General features: G+C 28.5%; 3 protein-coding genes across 3 annotated transcripts; 2 read left to right on the top strand and 1 right to left on the bottom strand.

The window, feature by feature from the left end:
- Nucleotides 1–1,009: 1,009 nt before the first annotated feature.
- On the bottom strand, nt 1,010–2,094 carry LOC111026946. The gene is made up of 2 exons (XM_022305139.1): nt 1,542–2,094; nt 1,010–1,424 (listed from the first exon to the last, which is right to left on the bottom strand). Exons 1-2 carry the CDS (start codon nt 1,852–1,854, stop codon nt 1,297–1,299), a joined length of 441 nt encoding a protein of 146 aa, XP_022160831.1. The 5' UTR covers nt 1,855–2,094; the 3' UTR covers nt 1,010–1,296.
- Nucleotides 2,095–6,289: 4,195 nt separating this feature from the next.
- Nucleotides 6,290–11,773, top strand: LOC111026945 (zinc finger BED domain-containing protein 4-like). The gene is made up of 5 exons (XM_022305138.1): nt 6,290–6,374; nt 8,792–9,416; nt 9,597–10,412; nt 11,616–11,676; nt 11,762–11,773. Exons 1-5 carry the CDS (start codon nt 6,290–6,292, stop codon nt 11,771–11,773), a joined length of 1,599 nt encoding a protein of 532 aa, XP_022160830.1.
- A 2,868-nt stretch (nt 11,774–14,641) lies between these two features.
- On the top strand, nt 14,642–17,890 carry LOC111026944. Its single transcript, XM_022305137.1, has 3 exons — nt 14,642–16,832; nt 16,926–17,117; nt 17,250–17,890. The coding sequence occupies exons 1-3, from the start codon at nt 14,642–14,644 to the stop codon at nt 17,888–17,890; spliced, it is 3,024 nt and encodes a 1,007-aa protein (XP_022160829.1).
- The last annotated feature ends 1,437 nt before the right edge of the window (nt 17,891–19,327 follow it).

Below are 19,327 nucleotides of genomic sequence, written 5' to 3'. Positions count from 1 at the left end.
TTTTTACGCAAAATCGATTTTGGTTTTTGGTGTAACTCTAAAACAAATGGCCGTAGATATATGAAATTTTCACAGGTTGTTTATAATTGCATTTTCTATATATGGTAAAATTTTGAAAATAATTTGACTCTTTTTGAACTGTTTACGGACATTGTCAGTTTTCAATTTTTTTAGTTTTTTTTTCTATAAATATCAATAAAATTTTATTTGTTGGTTAAAAAAACTTGAAAATTTAATACAAAGCTCCTAGTATATTGTTTCAAAGGCAGATGAAAACAATTAAAAATCCTTAGTCACAGTTTTTTTTTATAAGCATTTAAAGTTCAAATATTGACAAAATACGTAAAAACGACGAAAATTTGCAAAATTATTTTAAGTTAGAAATTCATAAAAAATTTTGTTTTTAAATCTAAGATTTTAAAATTTAATACAAGATTCCTCATAAGTTTGTCTACCTTTATCAAAAAAAAAATTTTTTAGAAGAAAGTAAAATTAAATTTTTATGAGCGTTTGAAATTCATATTTTTACAAAATTTGATATTCACTCGATTTCTCATGTAACGATTTTCTGTTTTTGTTGTAATTAACAAACGAATGACCGTAGATATGTGACATTTTCACAGGTTGTTTATATTCTTGAGTTTCTATTCTTCAATGTATAATAAAAATTAAAACAAAATACCAAGTTTAAGTTTAGTTTTTGTACGTTATGTAGGTATAAATAAATAATAAATACTTATTTTTTTGTTATATAATATAATATACAAATATAATATGTACAATGTGGGTCATTTGTTACCCAATTTATTATTTTTAATTTTTTTATAATTTTCTATATATTCTCTGATGTGCGCAGGTTCATATATGTCGCTTTTCAACAATCGTTTACTATATTGTGGGTCGATAATTTCCCGAAGTAAACATTCTTCGTAAAATCTATACAACCAACATTTTAGTAGTTAGCCTAAAATAATAAAACCAATTTAAAAATACATACAATTTTAATTTTTTTTCCATTGTTGTACTCCAAAAAACGTCATCATAGTGTATAATTTCTAAATGTGTCCATTCAGGTGTATAAATAAAAAAATAACACTTGTGACGTTCTGTGATGTGCATTTGGCCCTGTATTTGAAAATAATAAAGATTGTCTTTCTTTAATTGATAGACACCGTTTATTTCATATATGTAAGGAAGCTACAAAAAAAAATTAATTAGTTTTAATATTATTCCGTATTTAATATTCACACATTTTCCAAGATCAACGCTCATACACTGTTAATTTGTTAACATATTTTACCAACAACATTTTTTTTTGAAGTACTTAACCTTTTTTTCTTGTAAAGCTTGCTCCAAAGTGTCACTGTCTTTTACCGAATAAGGGCATTTTATTTCGGCGATTGAGTTGCTTCCAATTAAACCATCTATGATAAGTGATAACATTATATTGATACATAAAAAAAAACATTTATTTTATGAATGAGAATTAAGATAATATTTATGTAAATTCTGTTAGCGCTGTTAGAATATTATATAGGTACCTGGTGTTGCTGCCAAATATGGTATGAACTTGTCAATAAATAGGCCACATTTCTGAATTGTACAGTTTATTTTAAATTCTAGACATTTTAGTGCAGTTTCTTCAGTCTGTTTACCATAAATAAGTGATTTTGAAGTAGGATTATTGTATAAAATATCATAAACCGTGGATTTGCATGATGTCTGAGGCCGCAGTTTGCAAATTCGACCAAAATTTGATGCGGTTAATCTATTTCTCCTCTCAATAAACCACCTTTGACTATTCGCTTGCTGCATTGTCTCACGTTCCAATGTGTGTCTATCCGCCTCTGTCATAGTCAATGATAAAATAAATTCGTCCTTCTTTTTTTTTATAACAGCATCTGGCAATATGTCTAATAAGGGTTCAGCCAAACCATAAAATTCGTCAGGTCCTTGAGAAATTTTTTTTTTTTAATATTTTCCTGATGATTTAAAAAGTGCTCTTCGCATTTTTAAATTTCTTCTTTTGTCTGAAGTATATTTAAGAAATTTTTTCGCTATAATTCCTAAAAAAAACAAGATTAGATAGAAAAAGTCGCGGTTGCCTGTTCACTATTTCAGGATTTTTTTCTAGAATTTATTTCATTTTAAATAACACGTTATACCTATATTATTTTATACTATAATGTATAATGTATAATGTAGTATTATGTATTCACTAATGTAGGTCATAAATAAATGTTTAACCTGGACTTTTGTTTGTGATTTTTTTATGCATCGTACGAATAAAATTTCCTTTAGAATTAAATGACACAATTGCTGCTTGAACTCTGATGTTGTAGGATTGCTTTTGGCTAAAATTGATCCTCTTGCCTGCTATGTGTTTATTTAAGATGCTGTTAAGTTGTTCGCAATAGTTATTGTCAACGTCATGAATAAGGCTTTTTGAATTGTCAGCTACTCGACGTAAAACAAACTTAATATCGTTCATCAGGCCACATTTGTTAATTTCAGATACCAAGTCCTTCTCATTTAACTTTGGTCCTGAACAGAAATAACTTTCGCATTTGGAATGGTGGCCGAAAATATGATAAGGTCCATTTAATATATCGTTCCGTAAACCTAACCAAATATAATTATTTATTACAATTATTATAGAATAGGTACCTATATATTTTATACGAAGGGATCTAAATATAAATTAATCCATTTTACCTTCGATTTTTTCTTGCATAGTATCATTCAAATTTTTTCTATGAGTTATCGCTTTAGTTACAGCCGTTCGAAATCTCAATATATTTCTGCTTATAAATTTTCTCAAATAACAAGGATAATCCGTTTTTTTGGTAAGACCCATAAGCTTTTGGCCATAATTTCGTAGAATGTGGTTTCGGCATTCAATTTTTTCTACTAATAACATCGGACCATATGGCATCACTTCGTTTAATTTTTTAGTAACACTACTATCGCCATCCCCTATAGAGTATAATACAATTATTAATTACTAGTACTCGGATTAAAAAACAATACTAATTTAGTTGGTACTAACCGATCAATTTATTGTACTTTAGGCCATGGATTGAAATACTAGACAAAAACCCTTCTATAATTGCATCAGCCTCAATACTTGTAGCACCTTTTGACCAATTTAAAAAACACTCGTGAGTGTTCGGTGACTTATCAAGTACTTTGGCTCTCTCGCATATGACACAGTAGCGATTACGAATTCCCACAAACAATATTTTTTTGGTTCGATATCCGATGATTGTAGCCTATGATTTAAATTTTTTATTAGGTAATTTATTAATTATTATTATTATTGTTTATCTATTTATTTATTTTTATTATCTAATAAGTATAATTACCTATAATGAGAATATGAGATATTATAATTTATAACATTATAATGAAACCCAACCAATACAATTATTAATATTAATTATTTATAATATACTAATATACATAACAATAATATATCAGTTAGAACATAAACATGTTTAGAAAACAGTCTACATGGCAATTATAAGTTAAAAACAGGGATAAACACCATAAATATTATTTTAGGCTTATTTAGGCACAGCAATACTATATACCTATAGTATTTATTTTATTTCTTACCGCTCCTGATAACGCGTCGTACTTCGTTTTGTAGCTTCTTTTACTCCACTGTCCATCAGCTATGACTGGACACATTGGAATGCCATCTTCATCAATATCACCTACCTCTAATGCCAACCTTTTCTCTTCCATACCGGCTAATCTCATTTCATCCCATGCACTACTTTTTATATCTGCACCTACTATGTTGTTATATTTCAGGTATATTTTAGCGGTCATACATGGTATGTCGATAGAAGCTGTAAGTTCGGCTAGTTGGGTGAATCCTATGCCAGTTGCAATAGTGCCATTTACTACCGCTTTGTTGATGGGAATTATTTCTGGATCTCGTTTTTCCGAGGTAATAACGGTTTTCAGATTACACATTCTACACTGAAATTTCCAACTACACTCGAAACCTTTGGTTGACTCACTTATAAAATCTACATCCATAAATGAACAACCTAGACCAGGCGTATGTTGTTTAGAATTCTGAATTTGGTAAAATACATGAGACATATCCACAATGCGGCGCCCTTTGAGATGAAATGTCAAATCACTAAACAAAACACACAAGCCAAATCAAACAGAAAAATCATTGTATACGAAAAAAAACGATTCATGAATATTCCATTAAGGCCTATATTTTATCTAATGCTCCCCAGTAAATTCTAAATTTTTCTAGTATACATAAGTACATTATAAAATATAAAAAAAACGGGTAAGTGGATGTCGCTATGCTGTGCAGTTTTACTACATATTATATAGTGGGTCACTCTAATGCATGGTGTTAAATTTGAATTGAATGATATATCATTGTATACGAATAACGATTCTGAGCGGAGACAGTTTGTCGGTGTAGGATATTTTATATATTTTTTTATTATTTTTTTTTTTTATTTAAGTAGAAAGAACAATATACAATCTGTATAACTTATATGTTTAACTTAACTTAACTGAGTTTAAAAAAAATCATTAACTTGCCCAGTCTTGCCAATATGAATTTAATTTAAATTTAATTTAATTGTATACAATAAATGTAAATAAAATATATAGATTCGGTTAGTTGGTTAGAAAATCACGTGGTCATTTTCGTTTGAGACGACGGGGATGAATTTATAACTAAAAATAAATTTGCAACCATTCGAGATTTTGATGAATTTGATCAAAATTTTAACTTAAAAAAAAAGTGTGCATACTAATCTTAAATATTTTTAAACCGCATTTAGATCAACTTATGAAAACACACATCATTGTAAAATCAAAACATTCATCGTTCCGCTCAGAATCTAAAATAGTAAAATTACAAAATAAATATCAAATATTCGTGATTATGACGAATTTTGTCAATATTTGAACTTCTAACACTTATAAAAAATTGTTCCTATATATTTTAATCATTTTTTTATCACTCATAGATCAACTTATGAAAACCTTCTATTACATTTTCAAGTATTTTGACTTGGCCAAAAAAATTAAATCGAAATTTATAAACAAATATAGACATTGTATATATTATATTACAGACTTACGACTCTATACTATCATTTGAAGTTTCTATCACATGATTTTCTATTGCAGAATAATCAATCTCAGTGAGCTCTGTCATCGTGATATTTTGTGTAACTGATTGAATCCTGCGATTTAATGTAATATTATAATTAAAATAATATTTAAAAAAAAAAATAATTATAACTTACGGGCTTAAAGTTTCGTCAAAAATATCAATAGAATTGAGGGGTACATCAAATTCTGATATTACAGCATTACTATACATCATAATATATAATTATTATTATTAGTAGATTTATATTGAGTCTATAGACTATAGTATTATTTCGTCTAAAATACACTTCAACGCCTCCTCAAAAACTTTTTTTTGTGGGGAGTGATAAACAAATAATATTGAGTATAGAGTATAGACATAGTAACACTATGTTATATACTACTATATACTAATATATTATATATTTTGTACACTTACGACTCTATACTTTCATTTGAAGGTTCTATAATAACATGATTTTCTTCTATTGAAGAATCGATCTCAGCTTAATCTGCAGTTTTCATGACATTATTTGTAACTGTTTGAATCCTGCGATGTAATTTTATTTAAAATAATAATAATTATAACAATAATAATAATATACAAAACTTACCTCTCTTTTTTGTTATAACGTTTTAGTATTAGATTACGAGAGATTATTTTCTTTTGCGAACGTTTAGTTCGTTTACTTTTGTTCGCCATATTCAAAATATTTAAATATCAAATATGACAATGACGTGTATATTATAAAATAATATCTTGCAAATTGCAAAAGACAAACAAAGAACCGTGATGCGGCCGTGCGTTGTTATTACAATTTACAGCGTGACAGTGGCACGATCCAAATCATATAAATATTATTTTCTTCGTAATTATAAAATTACAATATCGCGGTGTGTATGTGGAATGAGTCGGTGGGGGAGGGTCACACTAATCACACTAATTGCCCAGTTTTCCACTAGGGACAGCACGCACTACGACGTAACATGAAAATATGAAATAGTTGTATAAAATATTGAAACTCTAATAATTATTATTATTTATGTCACCCAGCCGCCGCGCGCCGTTATCTACAATTTTGCGATATTATTTATAGTTCGTCACGTCTGGCGGTGGGCACTAATGACTAAATCGTCAAAAACCAGTATGGTGGAGTTTGATTCACAGGTCGGGGGGGTAACAAGCGTTATCGAACACTGCCGTTACGGAAACAGAGCAGCACTTGTCGGCCGTAAATTAAAAGTAATTTATGCGATTTTCTTATAAAACATGTTTTGCGCGATCCAAGAATATGGATTTTTGAGTGGTTTTTTTGTAAAAATACCTATATCAAAAAAGAAAGCTGACAAAATTTTGAAGATAACCTCATATCCGTTTTTGATTACTTAAATTATTTCTTGATTAATTAAATGTATAAATCTCCATTTATTTTACTTTTTTTAATTAACTGTAAGTTTTTTACTATACGGTATTTTGAAAAAAGGATATGAGGTTATCTCCAAAATATTGTTAACTTTAAAATTTATTATAGGTGATTTTGCTCTAAATCCACTATTCGACGAGTAATCACTATTCTCCGCAAGGATGTTTTTACACTTCAAAATTGGTGGTATCACGTCCTCTTAACGGATGTTACAATATTATTATCGTTTGAATTAGTGATGGGCATTATCGAGATATATAATCGAGATATCTCGATTATGAAAAAGAATCGAGATATTTCGATTATGAGTAAAATAATCGAGTAATCGAATAATTTCGATTATGAGTAAAATAAAATAATCGAGCAATCGAATAATTTCGATTATGAGTAAAATAAAATAATCGAGTAATCGAATAATAGTAACTAAAGTAACCGAATTTTGAAATGTTTTGAATTATTATATGGTAATTGATATTTGATTTAGTATATTTTAATTTTTAATGGGTTGTAAAAATAAATACAGATAATGCAAATGCAATGTATGTTTATAAATAAGACAATAATATTGTATATTAGTTATATCTTATACTTATATTACACATTTATTATTTTTATCGAAAATACTTTTATTCACAGACGCGTTATATATAAACTGCTACGGCCTATGAAAAATCACCATTTAACTATTTAATTTTAGGAGAGAGATGTTGACGATTTTTGATTGTTTTTTTCCAAATATAATTGTCAAACAATCTTGCAAGTCATAAACAGTTAGTAGTTAACAGTTGACACTCCATGTCTCCATATTTTCGATAATTTCAAAAGTATTTTCTTAATTGATTTATATAATATGAGACCGGGCTGTAAACAACGTTCCGTTGTTTGGGACCATTTTAAAAAACATACTGATAATAAGACTGCTACGTGTCAAATATGTAAAAAGGATTATAAGTATTATGGAAACACGACAAACTTAAAAGGTAATTAATTAAAATTATAATATTTTATTAAGGGTTTACATAACTTTTAAACTAGGCACATGAAATTATCTATTTGTTTACCCTTTCTCTTTGGAATTATTTCAAACACCTTAGTTTATTAATTTAAATAACTACATTTCACATATTTTATAGAAAATGTCTAATTATTTGTTGTCTTACTTTTTATTTTTTGTTCTTACTGTAAAATATTTAAAAAATATCAACCTGATACTACTCACACAAAAAGGTTATTACCCGTTTATCATAAATAAATAAACAGTGGCGGCATACCACGATGGTGCACAGGAGCACGTGAACCACCCAAACAAATTATATAAAAAATTATTATATGCCTATAATAACATAATATAATTGATGATTATGCAAATGGTCTGTAATTAAAAAATATATAAATATTTATATTAAAAAAAAACAGTTTTTGCAGCTTTTATGTTAAAAAATATATTTATAAACGATTAAATAATATCGTGGAGCACAAATTGTTTGTGCTCCGGGTAGCCGTATAAAAATTAGCTACAGGCCTCGACACGCCGGTTAGTAATGCTATCAAATCAACTAAAACTAATAACTACTATAATATCCATAGACTTATTATTATTATTATATGTCTATGATAATATCAACAATATAATATAAAAACATATTAAAATCATATTGTTATGATTTTCTATTATTTGCATTGGTTTCGTCAAACAGCGTGTCGTGTACGGTTTGCGTTTATTAGTTACCTTGTACGAATATTAATTATTAATATTATCATTGATTATAAATAATAGTATTTATAATCAATGATGTTATTAATTTTATACTTTTATTAATTATTTTTCGTGGGCACGTATTTGGTACGTGAACCTCACGAGCCGCCACTGTAAATAAATAAATAATGCTTTAAATAGTCGAAAACAAGACCTAAATGTCCTAAATAGTAGTAATTTATCAACCACTGTACTCATTTCATTAATATCAATGATTATATTTAGAAAATTTAGATTATATAATCAATAATTGATAAATAACCATTATTAATATTTGTATTAGAAAAATTTCAATATTTCACGTTTTTGTGAATTTTTTTTATGAAATAGTGATATATTTCAAAATGAAATATTTCATACTTCTGCAAATCCTAATTATATTATGTATTTCAAAATATTAAGTAATAAGTATAATAAGTATAATAAATACTAATTTCACAATTTTTGTATCTTTTTAAATTTATAATAGAACATTTAAAACGATTACACCCTACCAAACTCAATCCGAACACTCATAATGAAGATGACCCAGATAACCAATTAATCCGGACTACCGAAAATACATTTAGTTCCTCAACTTCAGCAATTTCTTCTAATTTATCATCTCAACACTTGATTTCGTCTCAATTTTCTGAGCCACCTTCAAAACGGCCTCGTCAACTAAAACTCTTTGGTTCGACAAAAGAGTTTGAACTTAGTGATTCTGAAATTAAGGCTATTAATAAATCTTTAATTAAAATGATTGTCGCTGATTATCAACCACTCTCTTTAGTAGAAAACATTGGATTTATTGAGTGTACTAAAAAATTGCAACCACTTTATTCTATCCCTAGTAGAAAAGTATTAACTTCACAATTGTTGCCACAAGAATATAATGTTATGCTCCTTAAAATAAAATCTATTCTTCAAAACGTAAATGATTTATCAGTAACGACAGATATGTGGACATCCGATTCCAATAATTCATATATAACAGTGACGTGCCATTTTATTTTTGACGACCAATTATATTCACCAGTAATTGCAACTAAAGGCGTTTCTGAAAGACACACTGGTCAAAATATAGCCGCTACTTTTACAAATATTTTTAATGAGTGGAATATAGCAAATAAAATATTAACCATGGTATCAGACAATGGGTCAAATATTAAAAATGCAATAAACGAACAAATTCTTAAACACCATCACCCATGTGTGGCACACACACTAAATTTGAGTATAAATGAGGCAATAAATGGAAACTCTGATATAAATCAAATTTAAAAAAAATGTAGGACGATAGTAGGGCATTTCAAGCACAGCAGTAACGCTACTGAAAAACTCAAAGATTTTCAATTGCAAATGAACTTGCCTCTATTAAAAGTTAAGCAAGATGTGCCTACCAGATGGAATTCCAGTTTAATAATGATTGAAAGACTTGTAAACATTAAAGCCCCTCTATCTGCTGCTATGTCAACTCTACCTCAAGCTCCAAATTATTTAAATGCGTCCGAGTGGGAGATAATATTAGATTGTACCCATATTTTAAAGCCATTTGAAATAATGACAGCAGAATTATCAGGTGAAAAGTACCCAACATTAAGTGTGGTTATACCACTTATTAGAGGTCTTCAACATATTTTAAAAAACTTGAAAACAAAAACTGATATTGGGGATGTATTTACAAATATGTTAATGGATATAGTCAGTAGACCGTTGGGCATTTTAGAAAAGAATAAAATTGTTGCAAAAGCAACATTTTTAGACCCACGATTCAAAAAAACTGCATTTGGTTTACTTGAAAATGCTAGTAATGCGCAAAAATGGGTAAGCGAAGAATTAACAATGATGATTAGCACAAATAATGATATGGAAAATGAAATGAATACAACTGAATCTACCACCACAGCGCACACATTAAATAGTACTAATAATGCAACTAAATCACTATGGGAGCATTTTAATAATAAAGTCGCTGAAGTCAGAACTACATCGAGTCCAAATGTAACTTTCACTTTGATAATACGTCAATATTTAGATATGCCACTTTTAGATCGTAAAAAAAATCCATTGGAATTTCGGAAACAGCATAAACACACATTACCAGATTTGTATAATATGCAGCTGAAATATTTGTGTATTCCAGCAACGTCTGTTCCATCTGAACGTGTATTTTCAAAAACAGGACTGATAACCAATGATCGCAGAAATCGGCTATCCCCAACAAATTTAGATTATATTATATTTTTAAATAGTAATTTGAATTTGTATTAAAATTTTTTGTGCATTTTTACATTTTTATATTTTGTCCAGTTTTATTCATTAAATATTTATTATTCTTATACTTATTTACTTACTATTACGAGCTGTTATAAAGTTATTTTATTAGATATATACTATTATTTTTAATTTGGAGGATTTTTAATAAATTTTATTTGAAACTTAAAATGCATTGTCAACATTTGCTGATTTGGTAGCCATACATATTTGTAATATATTTATAACGTTTCATTTAAAATCATAGAGTTTTTTCATAATTAAGATTTTACAGTATTTTAGACCAGCAGATTAATTTAAAATTTAGATAATAATTATTAAATATAAAAATGAAAATCTGTATTTTAATAAAAGCATCTATTAATAATAAATTATTAATACATCATGGTTATTAGTTTATTACTTATTATTATTCCTAAATTATAGTTTATTTTAATTATAAATATAATATATATCATCAAATATAGAAAGCAAAATTGAATTAATAACTATTTACTAAAGTGTATTAATTGAGTAATTTTTTGATTCTCTCAATACGTAATAGCCAATTATTCTTATCATACGAATAAATTATTTTAATTTCAGATATTCTCTCGATTACTAATCATTCGATTATTGTTTTCATAGGAAAAAACGATTTTAATTTCGAGTTATTTTTCGAGAGATTCTCTCGATTATGAAAATGTCTCGATTACTAATCATTCGATTATCGAAATCATTCGATTATGCCCATACCTAGTTTGAATGACGTATTTGTTGATCACGGTCGTAGTTTTTTATATATTAAAATATTAACATTGAAATGTAAACACATAACGCTTAACACATAACACCTAACGTTTACCGTTTTGCTAACGCCTAACGTTTACCGTTTCGTTAACGTCTACCGTTTTGCAAACGTCTACCGTTAACCGTTTACCGTTTTGCTAACTTTTGAAAATATTAAATAGATTTTTTTCGAAATAAAAAATCGAAAAAAAAAAAAAATTTATTTACTAATATAAAGAAATGGACAATTTGAAAACACTTTTAAATAGTTGTAACTCACAATATGATTTTGTAAGATTATGTGATTTAAAACAAGGAAAAGAATATGAGGTGAGTCTTTTTAAGTATGTTGATACAAAGTATGGTAAAAAAATAGTTGTTATATTAGATAATAAATTAAATGTTATTTTACCAGATAGATTTTTAGATGTGTTTACAAAAGAAAATATAGAATTATATAATAAAAAATCCAAAACTAAATTTAATCTTATTTATAAAGGTGAAAAAAAATTAAATAAAGGAAAAACAATGCATTTGATAGATTTTGAATAAAAATAAAATTTACTTTTATAAATGGTATTTATAAAAGTTAAAAACGGTAGTATTAATTTAAATACACCTATTCATAATGATGATAATAATAATTTGTTAGGTGTTTATTCAATGATTTTAAAAGGAAACAATTTTATTAATATTGAATCAGACTGTTGTATACAAATTAAACAGAATTTAATAGAAATAAAAAAAGGTAGGTATAGTATCAAACAATTAAACAAACAAATAGATCCTGTTATTATATCGTTTGAAGATGTAAATAATAAAATTAAAATTGAATCTTCGTGTTATTATAATTTAGATGAAAATTTAAAAAAATATTTAGGTTTTGAAAACACAGAATTTGATTTTTCAATAGTTAGTAGTCATCCAATAATATTTTATCATCCCAATTCTAATGATAATTATATAAATATAAATAAACAATGTGCATTTAGATTAGGTCGAAATGGTCAAATCCCGTTAGGTACAATATTTATAGGTGTATATTCAATAAGTGAAATTGAAAATGTGTTTAATTCATTCGGAGCTAAATTTGTGATTAATTTTCCAAAAATAAGTCTTGAATTAATTGAAGGTGTTTTAAATATTACAGCCTCAATCGGTCTATATTTTGATGAATATTTATCAAAATGTTTAGGTATGGATTATATTGGATATTTAATCCCTATAAATAAAGTATGGCCTAAATCATTCGAAGTAGGTCCTGCTATAAAATATAAAATAAAAGGTTCAAACAATCTAATTTTTTATACACAAATTTATATAAAAAATATTAGTGGTACTGTTTTTAATGAAAATAATAAAACCGAATTAAAAGGAAATTATTCATTTGAACAATTAAATAGTTTATTACCTTCGAATATAAAGTTGGAAAATATTAATAATCATATTAAAATATCAACAAAAGATTATTATGTATTTGATCAAAATTTATATTTAAGTTTAGGAGGATTTGATAAAAATAATTTATTTACACATGTTGGACTAAATTCTTCATTAAATAATAACAATAAAACATTAGAAGTACATTGTAATATAATTGAAGAATCTTTTTCACATGATATTAATACACATACCCATTATTGTGAAGAACTTTTATTTTTATTTAAATATGATTCTAATAATGTTTTAATACAACCAAATCAAATTATATATAGACCAGTAAGTAAAAATCGATTTCAAAAAATAGAAATTAATATTTTTGACTTGAAGGGGAATATTATTAATTTTGATGAAGTATGCATTGTTGTTCTTGATCTAATAAATAAATAAATATTTTCAAGATAGAATATCTTGAAAATTAAAATCAAATAAAAGTTAAATCATTTCATCAATTATTCCTCTTTCAATATCATACATAAAAATTGCACGAGAAATAAAAGAACATAACAAATTGTATTATCAGATAAAGTTTGACCAAATTCCACATTTAAAATTACTTTACTGTTAGGTACTACGCTACCTTGTTGTCTAGTAAGGTTAACAACAAAAAATGTTTTATAAATTTTAAAATCACTTTTACTTAAATATATTGAAGGATGTTCTTCGTGTGATGACTTATAGTAGGTTAATTTATATTCCATTGAATCTTCATAAGCTTGACAATATTTTAGATTGCAAAATCTAGATTTTGCATTTCTTTGGTATTTTTTCCCATTTATTTCAAATGAATAATTAACAACACTACAATGATCAAAATTAGTGTTATTTATTTAACACAAAGTTATACCTCAGTAGACATAAAAACGATAAGAAATAATTTGACTGTTTTAATTGTTTTTAATCAGTCAGATAATTACATTGGAAAAATAAGGTACGATTTAATTGGCAAAATTATACCATAAAAAAAATTTAAAGAAATTCGTAGAACTTATTGTAAAACATATGAAAAAAAAAATAAAATAAAAATGTATGGTTTCATAACAATAGACTTGATATTTTAAACATCAATGAATGATGAAAACGTTTTTTTTATTTTTTTATTTTTGTATAATAAAATGGATATTAATCAAATTCAAAAAGAATTAAAAAATAAAATTAAAAAAAAAGTAACATTTGAAGACCAAAACAATTCTAAGGTAGGATATAATTTAAAAAACACATCTGATGAAAATCCACAGAAAATAATTAATATTAAAACAAATTTTAAAAAAATGTTTAATAATGTATTATTAAAAACTAATGAAAAAAATACTGTAAATTATAAAAAAGATGATGAAGATGATATTAAACAAAATTTAAAAAAAAAAAAAAAACAATACACATCTGCAGATATAACAAAAATAAATAATCTTATGTAGTAATATTCTATCATTATTATTATCATTATTATTATTATTATTATTATTATTATTATCATCATCATACTATATTATGTTAGTCGTTAGTACTGTGAGTAGTAGCTGTAGTGCACGCGCCGATGAAAGTGCTCAGCGTCGTCACCTATTGTTAAGTAGCTCAATAATAAGAATTGTTATTATTTTGTTATTGTTTCTTGTTCAATAATAATTTCAATTATTTAATAGTACTACTAATTGTGTTTTTTGTTATAATCCTGACAAATTGCTCAGCGGACGTGCAACCGCCGGTACGCCGCTACAACATCAGAAGTGGGATACCGATACCCTAAGATTCCTGAACGTTTTTTTTTTAGTGCGTGTATTGTGAATTTTCGTCAAGAAAAATCGTCGATTCGATTTTCGAAGACGTGACCACGTGAGTATTATCATTCATTAGTATGGACAAAGAGCCGCAGTCCGACCATAATTACGCGTCGTCTGATGGGAAAACCCAGCAATTGGATGATGTAGCTGAATTAGCGGGAAAAGATTTTGGAGGTTACGTTGCGCAAGGCGACCAGGTGCGTTCTAGTCAGCCAGTGCTGCCAGGGAGTAGCAATGATTTTGTACAGAAATCCACAGTGCCCTCCGGCGCTGATAGTAATCTTATCAGTATAAACAAGGCGCAAGAACAAAGTATTGATACGAATAGTCTATTAGCCGTATTGTTAGAGCAAAATCGACTTCTTATGAACCAAATGAATGAAATTATGCAACAGCGATCGGCACCGAGCCCAGTCAGTGTTCATAGTGTTGGATCGAATGGTCCGAATGGATACTACGTGATGCCGGATTTTCATCAGTCATTACCCGACTTTATCGGAACCGAATCTCACGCTGAAGCGTCGAACTGGATTAAGGGCATCAATTCGACTGCCGATTTACATAGCTGGCCAGATACCTTCAAGCTCGAAATTGTACGAACGAAACTTAAAGGTGCTGCTCGTAATTGGTACTTGGGGCGCAATTTCTCTAGTTGGGAACACTTTGAGCAACAGTTCAAAGATGCTTTTATTGGCACGTTAGCATCAATTGTCGACCTTACGAAATTGTTGATTGCACGTCAACAAAGAAAAGGCGAAACTGTTAACGAATATTTCCACGATAAAGCTCGTATGTGCCGGGAGCTCAAACTTGACTTCGATGAGTCCAAACGGCAAATTGTTGAAGGTATATTTTCGCGTGAACTGTGTGTTTATTTATTGAGTAGAAGCCACAGAAATGAAAATGAGTTACTAATTGATATTGTTACGTTCAATAAGATAAATGACTCCCGAGCTGCTCGTTTCAAGACTGTACCGCGACCAGCGCAGGAAGAAGTATTAACCAAGACTGATAGCCTTAAGCCTGTAGTAGTAAATAAGCTTTCTAGTTCAGTTGTGAATCCTAAACAGTCATCTCATAAGGGTAAGGCCCGATGTTACAACTGTGGATCGTTCGAGCATATTTCACCAGCTTGTACTAAGCCAAAACGACCAAAGGGTTCATGTTTCAAGTGTGGGTCTGCAGATCATCAGATTAGCCAGTGTCCTTCAGATCAGGGTCCAGCCAACATTCAGCATCAGCAAGCTCCTAACGACTCAGCCATGGTATTGCAGCAGTCAGATGTGGTAACTCCAGCTTATATTATAAATATAGATGTAAAATTTAATAATAGTTTGTTGTCAAATATTTTGGCCGTTGTTGATACTGGTAGTCCTATAAGTTTAATTAGAGAACAAGTGTTACCAGAACTTACTGAAATTGTAACTAGTCCAACTAACTCTGGTATTGTAGGTATTAATGGATCAGAATTGATAATTTTAGGTCAGATGTATGTAGATGTTTTTCAGCCTAATATTGGCGATCCACTGAATATTAAATTAAAAGTAGTGCCTAATGATACAATTAAATGTGATTGTTTACTGGGTAGAGATTTTCTGTCGCATCCAAGGGTCATTTTTGGAGTTAATAATGGTAGTTTTGAAATTGAAATTAAACGTAGTGACATAATATCATTTAATGAAATTCTTAACTTGGAGATTTTGAATATTAAAAATGACAGTATTGATCTTAGGTTGGACCATACTCTACCTGAGCATATTAGAGTGAATATGAATAATATATATAGGCAATTTTATTTAGATAATACTAACGAGCAAGATAATGAACCATTAGTTAGTGAACCTTTACAGATAGTCCTAAAAAGTCAGGATGTGTTTAGCTTCCAACCAAGACGATTGTCATATTATGAAAAAAATAAATTACAAGAAATTATAAATTCCTTACTTGAAAATGGTGTAATTAGAGAAAGTAACTCAGAGTATAGTAGCCCAATAGTGTTGGTAAAGAAGAAGTCTGGTGAACTGAGATTGTGCGTTGATTATAGAGAACTCAACAAAAGATGCTGCAGAGATAGGTATCCAATTCCACTAATCGACGATCACCTTGACCTATTGAGAGGGAAAAAATATTTCTCGAGTCTTGATTTAAAAGATGGTTTTCACCATATTGAAGTGGCCGAATCATCCAGGAAGTACACATCTTTTATATCTCCATTAGGCCAATATGAATTTTGTAAAATGCCATTTGGACTTTGTAATGGTCCAAGTAAGTTCCAAAGATTTGTCAATAATATTTTTAGAGAACTTATTAAAACAAATAAGGTTTTAGTGTATTTTGATGACATTATTATTGCTACAGAGACTCTTGAGGATCAATTAAATATTTTATCACGAGTTTTTGACCTGATGAGGAAACATAAATTGCAATTGAGGTTAGATAAATGTCAATTTCTTAAGCGTGAAATTATTTACTTAGGATATCAAGTTGATGCATCCGGTATTCGGCCTAATCCTAAAAATGTTTCGGTTATTAAGGATTATCCTGTTCCAAGTAATACTAAAGCCCTTAAAAGTTTTATTGGTTTAGCCTCTTATTTCAGGCGCTTTATTCCCAACTTTGCCATATTAGCTTGACCTCTTTATCAATTGCTTAAAGATAATATTCAATTTCATTTTGGGATAGATCAAATTAATGCTTTTGAATTAATCAAACTTAAACTCTGTGAAAATCCACTATTATGTTTATTCAATCCAGGTGCTGAAACTGAATTGCATTGCGATGCATCAAGTCAAGGATTTGGATCCATTTTATTACAGAAACAATCTGATGGGAAATTTCACCCTATTTTTTTTTATAGTCATCGGACATCCGATGCAGAATCTCGATACCATAGCTTTGAGCTAGAGATGTTGGCCATAGTTAACTCAATTAAAAGATTTAGAATTTATCTACAGGGCATTAGGTTTAAGATTGTAACAGATTGTAATAGCATAACGATGACTCTAGCGAAAAAAGATATCAATCCAAGAATTGCCAGATGGGCATTGTTCTTGCAGGATTTTGATTATCAGATAGAACATAGACCAGGTACGAGAATGCAACACGTTGATGCTTTAAGCCGTAACCACATATTAGTTATTGAGGGGTGTACCTTTAACCAAGCACTCTCAATCAAGCAAAGCTGTGACCCAGAAATAAAGAAATTAGTTAAAATGTTGGAATCTTCAGAGCACAAGCTCTATGAATTCGAAATGGTCTGGTTTATAGGAAGAGTAATGGGCGTCTTTTGTTTTATGTCCCAGCTGATATGTGTAGTAATGTGATCAGATCTTGTCACGATGATATGGGACATGTTGGTATTAATCGTACAACAGAAAATATTAAAAGAACATATTGGTTCCCCAACATGTCTGAGTTAATTAAACAACATATTGAAAACTGTCTCAAGTGTATTATTTTTTCTTCAAAAACTGGGAAAACAGAAGGGTTACTTAAATTAGTAGATACGAATGATACTCCCTTTCATACCATACACATAGACCATTATGGTCCCCTAAATCCGACAGTGGGAAATTATCGCCACATATTTATTGTAGTTGATGCGTTTAGTAAATTCCTTACACTATACCCAGTTCGCTCTGTTAAGACAACAGAGACATGCACGAAACTTCTTGAATACTTCTCGTACTATAGTAAACCAATAAGAATTATTTCAGATAGAGGTACAAGTTTTACTTCTGATATATTTAAAAACTTTTGTAAGGAACATAATATTCAACATGTACTTATTGCTGCGGGTTCCCCTCAAGCCAATGGGCAGGTAGAACGTTATAATAGGACAATTAAAGCAATGATTTCAAAAATCATGCATGAGGAAGGGAAAAATTGGAATGAATCTTTAAACAAAGTGCAATTTGCTAGTAATAATACATACAACCGGTCTATTAAAAATACACCTAGCATGCTACTATTTGGGTTAAATCAACATGGTGAGACAAATGATTACCTAAGAATGGTTCTGGATGCAGAAAATTGTGTGGATAAGCGTGACTTAGTAAATATACGACAGAATGCTAAAGAAAATATTAGGAACGCCCAAATAATTAATAAATCAAATGTAGATACTAAGCGGTGTATAGCTAGAACATATAAAGCAGGAGACTATGTCATGGTTAAAAATGTCGACACAACACCAGGAATGAGTAAAAAGCATATACCCAAGTTTAAAGGGCCATACGAAGTAAAGGTAGTATTGCCTAATGATCGATATGTCATAAAGGATATTCCAGGTTTTCAAGTTACTCAGCTCCCTTTTGAATCAGTATTTGAGTGTAAACATATTAAACCTTGGATTCGACAAGTAAATTGATACTTTTCTTATTTGTGTATATTTCACTGTACTAAAGGGTATTCTAAGTAATTGCCATTCCTATTTAATTGGTAATATTACTATTTTGTTTAATTTTTATTATTATATATTATTTTATTTTTATTTTTATTTTATTTTATTTTTTTTGTTTAAACAAACTGTTGTTCCACCTTATTATAATATTTGTTACTATGCACTAATGTACTAAGCATAAGTAAATTTTTTTTTTTTTTTTTTAAATGTTAATTGTACAAGCTACTTTACTATATTATACTTTACTGAGTGGAGGCCACTCAAGGTCAGGTATGGCCGAGCTGTAGTAATATTCTATCATTATTATTATCATTATTATTATTATTATTATTATCATCATCATACTATATTATGTTAG

Source organism: Myzus persicae, unplaced genomic scaffold (genome assembly GCF_001856785.1).
Source record: "Myzus persicae strain clone G006 unplaced genomic scaffold, MPER_G0061.0, whole genome shotgun sequence".
NCBI lineage: Eukaryota > Metazoa > Arthropoda > Insecta > Hemiptera > Aphididae > Myzus > Myzus persicae.
This window is presented reverse-complemented; position numbering and strand designations above follow the sequence as displayed.